Source organism: Alnus glutinosa, chromosome 6 (genome assembly GCF_958979055.1).
Source record: "Alnus glutinosa chromosome 6, dhAlnGlut1.1, whole genome shotgun sequence".
NCBI lineage: Eukaryota > Viridiplantae > Streptophyta > Magnoliopsida > Fagales > Betulaceae > Alnus > Alnus glutinosa.
In genome coordinates, this window is record NC_084891.1 from 2,765,746 (window position 1) to 2,778,468 (window position 12,723).

The 12,723-nt window shown below is 38.4% G+C and overlaps 1 protein-coding gene across 1 annotated transcript in view; it reads left to right on the forward strand.

Moving 5' to 3' along the window:
• Positions 1-12,723, forward strand: part of LOC133872030 (CHD3-type chromatin-remodeling factor PICKLE-like) — a 52,894-nt gene that overhangs the window by 6,524 nt on the left and 33,647 nt on the right. The window contains exons 2-10 of the mRNA XM_062309535.1: positions 1,861-2,010; positions 3,034-3,171; positions 3,272-3,426; positions 3,679-3,840; positions 5,440-5,687; positions 5,794-5,889; positions 5,978-6,114; positions 6,959-7,171; positions 7,257-7,364. Coding sequence (XP_062165519.1) covers positions 1,864-2,010; positions 3,034-3,171; positions 3,272-3,426; positions 3,679-3,840; positions 5,440-5,687; positions 5,794-5,889; positions 5,978-6,114; positions 6,959-7,171; positions 7,257-7,364 — 1,404 coding nt within the window. The 5' untranslated portion in view covers positions 1,861-1,863. The remainder of the gene's footprint in view (positions 1-1,860; positions 2,011-3,033; positions 3,172-3,271; positions 3,427-3,678; positions 3,841-5,439; positions 5,688-5,793; positions 5,890-5,977; positions 6,115-6,958; positions 7,172-7,256; positions 7,365-12,723) is intronic.

Below are 12,723 nucleotides of genomic sequence, written 5' to 3' on the forward strand. Positions count from 1 at the left end.
ATCAAGCAGTAACTCGACATTTATTGTAATGGTGGGTTAGACAGCACAAATACTTATGCTAGTTATGAACACATTTCTTTGCCCCATTCTAGGAAATTCTAGTTCCATATAGGTTTGCTTTTCTCTAGACATGATATTATTGTGAGGGATAAGAAAGGAGGTAATAATCCAAGACGTGATTCAAGAAAACAATATTGTTAGTCGAGTTTGTTTGAGTTTTTTTGGGGCGTGTTTCTATCAATGTCTGATGAATATGCAATTCTTGTAGTTGTTACACCTCCATTGGTGTAGGAGGGCATTGCATTGCATTGAAATACTAAATGTGTCATAGGGAAGATTTATTGTTGTATACCATGCAAAGCAGATCCCTTATAATTATGGGGGAGACATGCTTTTAATATGGGCCAGAGAATCTTATTAATATACTGATCATCTAAAAATTATAATTCTAGGTCCTTTTGCGTGTTCATTACATGCTTTCTTAATAGTGCATGTATGTGAAGAGAACTTATAATTGAATGAGGCGTGGGATAAACTAATTAAAAAAATTGTGAAAACCTTTTTTCCAATGTCAAATTAATTTTCTGAGGAGGGTGAATATTACTCGTGGGAGGGGGTGATGAAGTCTTTCCTCAGGCTCAGAAGATGGGGGACGATGCAGCTGTTGCTATGTTTTTGTCGGGTGCTTAATCTTTCACCCAGGTTTTGGATGGGATGTCTCGGTCCCTACCCCCCTTCCTTTGAAGGCGGGTTCCGCTTCCAAGCTGAAAGGCCAGAGGGAACTGAATAACTTAAAGTGTTCAGTTAATTATGAGGGTCCAGTCGTGGCAAAGGCACAAGGAGTAGTGTTGTGGGATTTTGTTGCTTTTGGTTGTTGGGTTCTTTATTTACTTGGGCTGTTTTGTGGGTCTTGGTTTTTTTTTTTTTTTTTTTAGTTCTTGCTTCTTTGTTCTTTTTTCTTACTTCTGTTTGGTGTCCTTGTGTATACTTCTAGTGTACTTTAGGGGCGCTTTACGCTTTTTATAAAATGCACTTGCTTATCTATCAAAAAAAATATTTCATACATCAAATAACTTCACAGTCAAACCTGATTTATAGACTAACAAAACTTTTTAGTGGAAGGTGAAAATAATATAAAACTTTGAAAGGCAGATTCTTGTGGGTTTGTTTTTATGCGTGGAAGAATTCTATCAAAAGCTTTGCTAACATTAAAAAAAGAAAAAAAAAAAAATTCTGGAATGAAAGAGTATGATGATAGAGGACTTAATACACATGAGACTTTTGAAACTTTTAAATTTAGAGATGTGAACTGTAATGTTTCCTTATTAGCTGGAAAATGCAAGAAATGAATTAAAATGGAAAGGGGCATTACCTTGTACAGAATAACTATATGTGAACCATAGAGGTTAGTTGGTTCCTGAAAAATCAAATGTTAGAGGGATCGGTTTATAATTACATGGACTCCTCTGAAACAGATTGGCGCGTGTGTAAACGAGATGCTCTACCAATTGAGCTATAGCCTTTGTGCTTGTTATACATATTGTAAGTAGTAATCTAAAAAATCTACCTTTGAAAAGAAAAGATACAAAAAAACCCCCTCAAAATACTTACAAAGTTGGTCTTATGTTTGAGGTGAAGGCGATTGGGAATTGTTTATCTCACTTACTGTACGTATATTGATTATGCATTATACATATTCAATATTCCTAAAGGGGAAAATAGTGCAAATTTACTTAATTATCTGTATTTTAGGATCATAATATGTTCTTAGCATTATTATGAATTAATTGTAAGATGTTTTTAGTGTTCACTTGTTATTAATACATGTTAACATACGGGGATTTTTTTTTTTGCTTCCAGAAAATGAGTAGCTTGGTAGAGAGGCTTCGTGTTAGATCAGATCGGAGGCCAGTATATAATATTGATGAATCAGATGACGATGCCGATTTTTTGCCTGGAAAACCTGGGACAAACCAGGAAAAGTTTGAAAGGATAGTCAGGAGTGATGCGGTTTGTTTCTTTTTCTTACTTTTCTACTCTTTTTTTTTTTTTTGGGAATCTTCTGCTTGATTTTTCTTCTACGGTTTGTTTCTTTTTCCTGTAATTGATTGGATTTTGTTTACTCGTTCTGTGCTTATAGTTTATGCTAATTGCTAATTGCTAAGGATGATATTGTTGTTACCTGTAAGTACTGAGTTTCAAGATTTGTTTGCCTAACTCATAAATTTGGTTATGCATCCAGAATTAGGTGCTTGAGAATCAGTGCTCATAAGTACTTAAAGAATGTTTTTGTGTTCATGCTAAATGTAATTATAACCTATCATAATCAAGTATTTGTATGAGGAAAAAAAGAAGAAGCCTAAATTGAGTTTTGGCTAATGATGGATCTTTATTTGGATAAATTGGTTCAGATTTCTTGTAGAATGTGACTTGTTGACTTCAATATTAAGCATTTTGAAAGGAGAATGTTATGCAGAGGAAAATTTGGACCCCTTTTAGTTTGTGGCCTCTGTAACCTGGAAAATATAGACTCCTTCTAGATTGATTAAGTAATATGCTTTAACATGTTCATAGCTCTGCTTTTCATTATTGCTTTAAGGCTTCTGAACTTCACATCATTGACAGTATGTGGCGGTGCTGTTTGGACATTTGATGGAAAATATTTTACTTTCTGGAAGTTTCTAATGATATTCTGTTGCATATCGTATGTTCTGGATTTTTATTTATTTATTTGATAAGTAATTGCAATTTATAAAAAAAGCGCAGATGGGCGCAACCCTTATACACGGGAAGTATACAAGAGAACTCCTAAAAGGGATGAACAAAGAATAATTTTAAAAAATCTACATAAGTAAAACCATTCAAGCTATGATGGGACGGTATCCAAATATGATGTTCTAGATTTTTATTTTGTCTTATATATAATACTTTTATTAAATCTGTTAGTCTAGTTCTTTCATTTTCAAATGTTTCCATTTTTTTTTTCATCTATCAAATAATGGTTATTTTTTTATTCTTACTTTTTCTGAATAGAAAGATAATTCATGTCAAGCATGTGGAGAAAGTGGGAATCTTCTCTGCTGTGAAACATGTACTTATGCTTACCATCCCAAGTGTTTGCTTCCACCGCTGAAAGCTCCTCTCCCCGGCAGCTGGAGGTGCCCTGAATGTGTATGATTCTATATCTAGAACCATCGTTGTTTCTATCAAACGAAGTAAAGAAGGTGTACGTTTGGTGATAGCTGATAATGAAAATGTGATATCTTTGCAGGTTAGCCCTCTAAATGATATTGAGAAGATATTGGACTGTGAAATGCGCCCTACTGTTGCTGATGATAGTGATGCCTCAAAGTTGGGTTCGAAGCAAATTTTTGTAAAACAATATCTTGTAAAGTGGAAAGGACTATCTTATTTGCATTGCACATGGTAACTTCACTGTTGACGATTCTACCTTGTTTATGTTTTTATAAGGAAACCTTGTGTAGTTGACCAATTTTCTTAAAACGAACATTGATTTCTAATTTTTGAATCATTTTCTTATGTTTTCTAGTTGTTCTCTGAGCTATTTGGAATATATGTCATGCTTAATTGCTAGTATGGCTCTGCTTTCTTAGTTCTTCCCTGATCTTTTGTTAGTTTGACGGTTTCCGTTTACCTGCTCTATGCTTTTCACCACAGGGTGCCGGAGAAAGAGTTCCTAAAAGCTTTTAAGACACATCCTCGTCTAAAGACTAAAGTAAACAATTTCCATCGTCAAATGGCATCAAGCAATAATTCTGAGGAAGATTTTGTTGCCATTCGACCTGAATGGACTACTGTTGATCGGATTCTTGGTTGCAGGTTCACAATCTTGAAGTTTATTTTTATTTTACCAACTTGATTAGTAATCAGAAGTTTTATTTAGCTGTTGGCATGCTCACTTCCCTTGTCTAAGTATGCCAATTATCCCTGACTGTAGATGTATATCATGATTAATTTAAAGTTGCATATAAATGCTTCCTTTCATGGTTTTCAGTACTGCCATGGACTTCATGCAGCATATTGCATGGGCTCAGTCTACTGTGCCCATGATGCATATACATAATAAGTTTTTAATCCACTTGTTCTTGTTCATGTATGATTGCAATTGTAACACTTCCTCTCAGTATCTGTGCATGCAAAGTTCCTTTGTTTTTGTATATATATGTTTTAAAGTTTTTTTGGCATTCATAGTACTTTCCATCCAAAATGTTTCATGAATAACATCTCAAGTTTTACAAATGTATACAACTAATAAAGATATTTGAAGAAACTGATTAGCTTTGTGTATCCCTTTTTCAAGATGTGAATATGTTATGGTGGAAATGTCACCGATAATATGTGCCTTTGTGTGCACCGCTTGGCCTTTTCAAGGTGGTGGCTATTTTTTTTTTTGTTTCTCTGTTTTGTTTTGACAAGTTTTCATGGTGAAAAAAGGGGGTTGATGGTATTGGCTAGAGATGGGTCGTGCCCACATCTGCATTTTTGTTTAGGTTATAGGGATGATTAATAGCTCTTTTATCTGGTTCAGATTTACTCCATTTCCCCATTCCAGTCAGTGTTTTTTTCTATCTTTTCTTTACCTCATCAATTATGTTGTCCACCTCTATGCCTCATTGGTCCTGGGATTTTTCCTCCTAATTAAGGCAATACATTTATAGACATTGGAGAGCCTAATCTGTGACACTAAGATGGAAGGTTCATGTTGATGGTTAAGTCTGATGTATGACTTGTTTAAATTTTAGAGTAATTGTAATTAACAATAGCCTCAGACTTTCTGTCCATAAGACCTAGGACGGTACCTTTTCATTCTGAATTGTATGATTGGATCTTTGTCCTTGAACAATATGATATTGTTGTCTAGTTAAGTAATACGTAAACAACCACATTTTATGCTTGGGGTCTGGAGAGGCTATGGAGTTGGACTTGCATTTTCTACTTCTGCTCTCTTCAACTATGGTAGCTTTCTTACTTACAAGTGTTATATGTCAGCTGGGCAGTTGTGGGATTCAGAAGTAGGAAATCGTGGAGAAGGGGGAGAATGTAAGGGCGAGTAGTTTCAAAGTTTCAGTTTTGTCTGGTGCATAGTTTGCCTGCTATGTGCACCTTTCTTAAGTTTTCTTTTGGTAAAGGCCTTTCGTTTCTTTTTTATTAACATATTATGATCCATCTTAAAACTTCTGAGTTTTTATCATAGCATTACAGCGGACTAGATCAAATCACTCAACTTGTTCAATATGCAAAATAATGGGATGGAGAGTTTCAGTAACTATTGTAAACATTTATTTGTTAGTTCTGGTTGAGTTCTTAGTGAACTTATTATGAAATTGTTTATTTTATTTTACTTATATCATTTTGATCTGTTTGAACATTGTAATGGACCTGATTGTTGGATGTGATATTATTTGTTGAATGCTGCAGAGGTGATGATGATGAGAAGCAATATTTTGTAAAGTGGAAAGAACTTTCTTATGATGAATGTTACTGGGAATTTGAATCAGATATTTCTGCATTTCAGCCAGAAATAGAGAGATTCAATAGAATGCAGTCTAGGAATACTAAACTGTCTTCTAGTAAGCAAAAGAGTAGCCTTAAAGATGTTATGGAATCAAGGAAGAAGCAGAAAGAATTTCAACAGTATGAACATAGTCCTGACTTTCTTTCTGGAGGTACATGATTTAGTCTGTTATATAGCTCTGAAATATGGCTCACTTTTCTATATATTATTTGTTTTTATTATCATGAATTATTGACTGCATTTCGGTGTAAATGAAGGTACACTACATCCATACCAGCTTGAAGGGTTGAACTTCTTACGCTTCTCTTGGTCCAAACAAACTCATGTCATACTAGCTGATGAGATGGGGCTCGGTAAATCTTCTTCTTCTTCGTTGTTCCTTTTTCTTCCCTGTCTGTGCATCTTGATGGCTGGATTTTGCAATCTCTCTATTGGTTGCAGGAAAAACTATACAGAGTATTGCGTTTTTGGCCTCTCTTTTTGAAGAGAACCTTTCTCCGCATTTGGTGGTTGCTCCACTTTCAACACTGCGAAACTGGGAACGTGAATTTGCATTATGGGCTCCTCAAATGAATGTTGTATGTACATAAATTCTGTCAATGTTAGGGCCGAGTGAAATTGATACACCCCGTCTGACTCCGATGCGTACTGCCCAATGACGGTTGGTTACCGACCAGCGGCAGGTCAGCATCGGTAGGTTAATTTGCGAACCAACAGAGGTTGGTTTTAGGGTATGGTATTCATACCCGACTGATCCCCTAGATATAAATTATTTTCCCTCTTGCCCGTCCCCCTCCATAAATAAATAAATATAGAAAAAGAAAAAAACAGGGCAAGCCCTAAAATCATCTTTCCTTCTGCACAGCTGTGCCAACCCACAGCCCTAACCTACACCTATTGCTCCCTTTCATCATTCCCACCTCCAAATTCCACCCCTCAGCCTCCAAGCCCTGTCCCACTTTCAAAGCCCCCACTCCCATAAAAATTCCACAAAGTTAGAAGCCACACACAAAAAGAACGGCACATTGTCTTCACTGGTCACTGCTCCAGTTGTTTTGAAGTTGTGGGCCGGTGATTTTGTTGTGGATTAGTGGGTGGCAAATTTGTGGGGGATGGGTGTCAGCGGTGATTTTGATGTACCACTGATGATCTTAGATGGAGTTGGGTGTGTGGTGAGGATTTTGGTGTGGCCTAAGCCCGGCCTAACTGACCAGCAGAACCGAAACTGACCAACCTATGTCGTTTCGGCTTCATTGGATGATCATTTCAGGTTTGGTGGCAGGATTCCGTCTACCAACCCTGTTGGTTCAGCCGTCGAAATCCTGGCAGCACCAACCTCTGGGGTCGGTGTTGACCCCTACTCAATGTATCATTGCCATTGGCCGGTTAATATTGTTCTGAACAAAAGTTTACTTACTGCAGGTCATGTATGTTGGTTCTGCCCAAGCTCGTGCTGTTATAAGGGAATATGAGTTTTACTTTCCCAAAAAACATAAGAAAATCAAGAAAAAAAAATCTGGTCAAGTTTTTAGTGAAAGCAAGCAAGATAGGATAAAGTTTGATGTCCTTCTGACATCATATGAGATGATTAACTTGGACTCAGCATCATTGAAACCGATAAAGTGGGAGTGCATGGTAACATTCCACGACTCATTGTCTACATTGCTAGTTGTCAATGTATGCTTTTTTTTTTTGGTTTAATGCTAATATCTCTTTGTAGATTGTTGATGAAGGTCATCGTCTAAAAAATAAGGATTCGAAGCTGTTTTCTTCAATGAAACAGTATTTGAGTAGGCATCGTGTGCTTTTGACGGGAACTCCTCTTCAGGTTTATTGTCAGATTATGCATTTATTCAATAGAGACTTCTGTATACTGCTATGCCTTTTTATAATTTTTTGAGATATAAATGAATTGGATGTTTCCCCATGTAAACTTCTTTTTTTTTTTTTTTTTTTTTTTTTTTTTTTTTTTTTTGTCTTGGATGAATGTATAATAAGTTTGCTCCACATTGTTGTTGATAGTTCAAAGTTAGTAATATCGGAATAGATTTTGCCATTAAAAAGTGATTTACATATGGCTTGTAAATCACAATTTCATCTAGTTTCACAATTTCATCCCATTTAATTGAGCACTTATGGGTAAATGGTTGTGGAGATATGGTAAGGAGAGAGAGGCTTTATGGTGTTTGGTGATTGACGCCAAATTTGAGAGCCTAAAGGGCGGGTGGTGTTCGAAAGAGCTGTCGGGTTCCTTTGGAGTGGGTGTGTGGAAACATATTAGGAGGGGGTTGGAGAAGTTCTGTAATTTTGTTCGTTTTGAGGTGGGGGATGGGTCACATATTAGTTTCTGGCATGATTGCTGGTGTGGGGATATATCTTTGAAGTAGTGCTTTCCAATTCTATTTAGTATTGTGAGGAATAAAGATGCGATGGTGGTAGATAACTTGGTCTTTCATAATGGAGTCATTTGATGGAATGTTCTTTTTACGCGGCAAATCCAGGATTGGGAGATGGAGACTGTTCTGTTCTTTCTTTCTTCGAGCGGCTTTACTCCATTTCGATTCGACATGGAGAGGGTGACAAGTTAGTTTGGAATCCCTCTAAAAGGGGTTTATTTGAAGTGAGGTCCATTATGAAGTGCTTATTAGGAAAGATGGCCCTTCATTTCTGTGGAAGAGTATCTGGCCTATTAAAGCTCCGACAATGGTGGCTTTCTTTGTATGGTCAGCAACTTTAGGTAAAATTTTGCCGCATGACAATTTGTGTAAGAGGAATGTCGTAGTGATTGAGTGGTGTTGTATGTGTAAAAACAGTGGGGAGACTATTGATCATTTGTTGCTTCACTGCGAAGTCGCCCGTGATATTTGGAGTTATATTCTTACTTTATTTAGGGTTGAGTGGGTTATGCCGCGAACGGTGCTGGAGTTGTTGATTAGTTGGGGTGCGTCGGTTGGGTATGATCCTGCTAAAGAAGCTTGGCAGTTAGTTCCTCTGTGTTTAATGTGGTGTATTTGGCGGGAGCGGAATGCACGACTTTTTGAAAATGTAGAGACATCAATGGTGGAGATACGGAAGCGTTTGCTCAATACATTATATATTTGGATAGCGTTCCATCATTGCTTGAATGTTTTTACTTATGTAGACTTTTTAAATTTATTTTTTGTTCCATCCTTTTAGGGGCATTCTTGTATACTTCCTGTGTATTAGGTTTGTACCCTTCTGCGCTTTTAATGAATTGAATAGAAATTACTTAAAAACATATGGCTTGTAAATCTGTTTGGTGACAAAAGAAAAAAAAAATCTGTTTGGTGTAATTACTTTGGGTGACTAATATCATGATGATACAACATATTTTGGAACAGATGCTTTCATGACTGGGTTAGTACATTATTATATAGTTGCAAGTATTATGATCCTAGCTTGCTTCATTGACATGGTTAATACATTATTATGTAGTTGGGGGGCGAGAGGGGCATGGGTCTCCATTAAATTGTAAAAGGAGCAATGGCATCCTAGTACAAATGCATGTGATATTTGTTGTTGTTTTTGTTGTTGTTATTATTACTATTATAGAAACACAGATTATTTGGCTTTGAATGCTTGCTCATCTAGTGAGCGTCTATTCAATATATATAGAGATTACATAGAATACAAGATAACTTCTAACTTCTAGCTTTTAGCTTCCTGATCTAATACTATCTCTTAGAGATAAGTCTTATCTAATACAAACTAAAACCAGGGGCTTAGTGAGAACATCTGCAAGTTGATCTTCACTTGGAACAAATAGAATCTCTAGGTCTTTGGACGCAACCAGCTCTCGAACAAAATGAAAGTCAATGGCTACATGTTTGGTGCGAGCATGAAAAATAGGATTAATTGACAAATAAGTTGCACCAATGTTGTCACACCATATCTTCGGTGGAGTAGAAAGTGTAAGACCAAGTTCTTTGAGTAGAGATCGGATCCAGATCACCTCAGCAGCCATGTTAGCAACTGATTTGTTTTCAGATTCTGTAGAAGACCGAGAAACAGTAGGCTGCTTACGAGAACTCCAAGAAATCAAGTTTGAGCCAAGAAAAACACAATAAGCACTAGTTGAACGTCGATCATCCGAGCATCCTGCCCAGTCAGCATCCGAGTATGCTTGAAGAGAAGTTGTTGAGGTCTTTTGTAACAGCAAACCATGAGTGATGGTACATTTGAGGTATCTAAGGATTCGCTTGACAGCTTGCCAATGAAGTTTGGTTGGACGATGCATAAATTGGCACACACGATTAACCCCAAACGCCAAATCCGGGCGTGTAAGAGACAAGTACTGAAGTGAACCCACTGTGCTTCTATATAAGGAGGGTTCTTCCATAGGATCACCTGTAAATGCGGATAAGGCTGCAAAAGACGACATGGGAGATGATACTAGTTTTGCTTCCGTCATATTTGTTTTGGAGAGTAAATCCCGAATGTAGCGCTGCTGGGAAAGTAAGAGACCATCTTTCACGGGTATAACTTCAATTCCAAGGAAGTAGTGTAACTTTCCAAGGTCTTTAACAGCAAAATCAGTGGTTAATAGCTGTAAGAGTTCATCAATGGCAGTGGGAACAGATGAAACAATAATAATATCATCAACGTAAATAAGTAAATACATAGTGATTGCTGCGGTATGATAGATAAACAGAGAAGAATCTGCTTTTGAGCCAATAAAACCAAGGTCAACCAATTTCCCACTAAGGCGAGCAAACCATGCTCGTGGTGCTTGCTTCAAGCCGTAGAGAGCCTTTTTCAGTTTGCAGATATGATGCGGATACGAAGGATGAATAAACTCCGGAGGTTGCTCCATATAGACATCCTCGGATAAAAGACCATGCAGAAATGCATTTTGGATGTCAATTTGTTTCATAGACCATCCAGCAGAATAGGCATGTGATAACACAGTCCGTATGGTAGTTGGTTTGACAACAGGGCTGAATGTCTCACCAAAATCAATGCCCGCATGTTGGTGAAAACCCTTTGCAACCAATCGGGCCTTATGACGTTCTATAGACCCATTTGCCTTCCTTTTAAGCTTAAAAATCCATTTGCAGCCAACCACATTCTTCGCAACCGATGAAGGAACAAGTGTCCAAGTGTTGTTTTTGAGCAAGGCATTAAATTCAATTTGCATGGCGGTGCGCCATTCACTAACCTTGATAGCATTGGTGAAACATGTAGGTTCTGTAAGAGCAGCTTCAGAAAGTAATACCTGAGGTAGAGGGTAGCTCACTGTCCCGTCAGTGAGCTGTCTGATGGTCCTAACATTATTTTGAGATCGGGTCTGCATAGGATGTACACGGAGAGGTTGCTGCATAGATGACACATCCGGTTCTGCAAGAGATGAATCAGAAGAAATAGAAGAGCTAGAAATACTGACACTAGTAGGGGAAGAAGGTGTATTGAGAACAGGGTTGGTGGGTGGAGTTGAGAGTGCTAGGGTGTTGGGAATAGATGGGGTTAATGAAACAGAAACATAATTGGAAGAGGAAGGAACTGGAGCTGGAGTAGTGGTGGAGAAGGGAAAGACATCTTCATGGAAGATGACATCCCGAGAGATAAATATGCGGCCAGTTTCAGGGTGGTAGCATTTATAGCCCTTATGACTTGTGCTATATCCTAAGAAGACACAGGGTTTGGATCTAAGTGAGAATTTGTGAGAATTATATGCTCGAAGATTAGGAAAACACTGACAACCAAACACCTTAAGAAACTTATAATCCAGAGTTTGAGAGAAAAGTTTCTCAAAAGGAGAAAGATTTTTGAGTAGGGGAGTCGGCAGTCGGTTTATGAGGTAGCATGAAGTTAAGCACGCATCATCCCAGAATTTCTTTGGAAGTGAGCTTGTTGCTAGGAGAGCCAAGGTTGTATCGATGAGGTGTCGATGTTTCCTTTCCACACACCCTTGTTGTTGATGAGTGTGAGGGCAAGAAACACGATGTAGAATGCCAATGGATTGAAAATATTGGTGGAGGTTGCGATATTCGCCCCCCCAATCAGTTTGGACAGATTTGATTTTAGCATTAAGAAGACGTTCGACCATGGATTGAAATTTGATAAATACTGGCATGACATCAGATTTGGCTTGAATAGGGTAGACCCAAGTAAACCGACTGAAAGCATCCACAAAAGAGACATAAAATCGATTTCCATTAATTGAAATAGATGGGGAAGGACCCCAGACATCTGAATAAATTAAGTCTAACGGATTACAAATAGACGTTTGAGAAACTGAAAAGGGCAATTGGTGACCCTTTGCTTGTGGACAGACCGGGCAGGGCACTGTTGCCTTATTGGATAAAACAGGAAGCTGAAATTTGGATAGAACAAAGTTGACCGTTCGAAGAGCGGGATGTACCAAACGGTGATGCCAACTATGTGGAGAAGTCCTCTCACCAACGAGTGCTTGTGATTGAGATGAATGCACTGGTGACGGAAAGAGGTGATAAAGGCCATCCTTAAGCGGGCCGTGATGAACTGGGAGCTTGGTCTTGCAATCCTTAATAGTAAAAAAAGAAGAGTGAAACTCAAAGAAAACATCATTGTCAAGGGCAAATTGACGAACAGAGAGGAGATTCTTGCATATATGAGGAACATGAAGAAGTTGTTTGAGGAGAAATTGTCGACGAGATAAAGAGAGATGTAGAACCAGAGAGATAGACAGACCTGTACCATTACCTATTCGGATTTGATCTTGACCAGAGTACTCCTCAGAGGATATGTTCAGATTCTGCAAGTTGCTGGTAAGGTGGTGTGTTGCACCAGTATCTGGGTACCAGTTCTCTTCTGGAGGAAGAGCAGGGGAAGAGTAATAGGCTTGGGCAGGTTGGTACTGGGCTGAGGGAGGTCCAGCAAGTGCAGGGTCAGGACGTTGATAGCATCTAGGGGCAGTGTGCCCAATTTTGCCACAGAGCTGGCAGATGGGCCTTGAAGATTGGCCTGAGTCAGGGTAAGAGGAGGTTCCTCTGCCGCGGCCATGAGAGAAAAATCCTCGACCACGGGAATTGTTGTTGCGACCACGACTGCGATAGCCCCGTCCGCGCGAAGGTGCACCTCGTGATGAAAAGTTTGCAGCGGGCACGACAGTCTCAGAAGGAGTGAGATGGTGTTCGATTCGCATCTCATGCGCCAGAAGATGGCCGTAGATTTCATCGAGAGTCAGA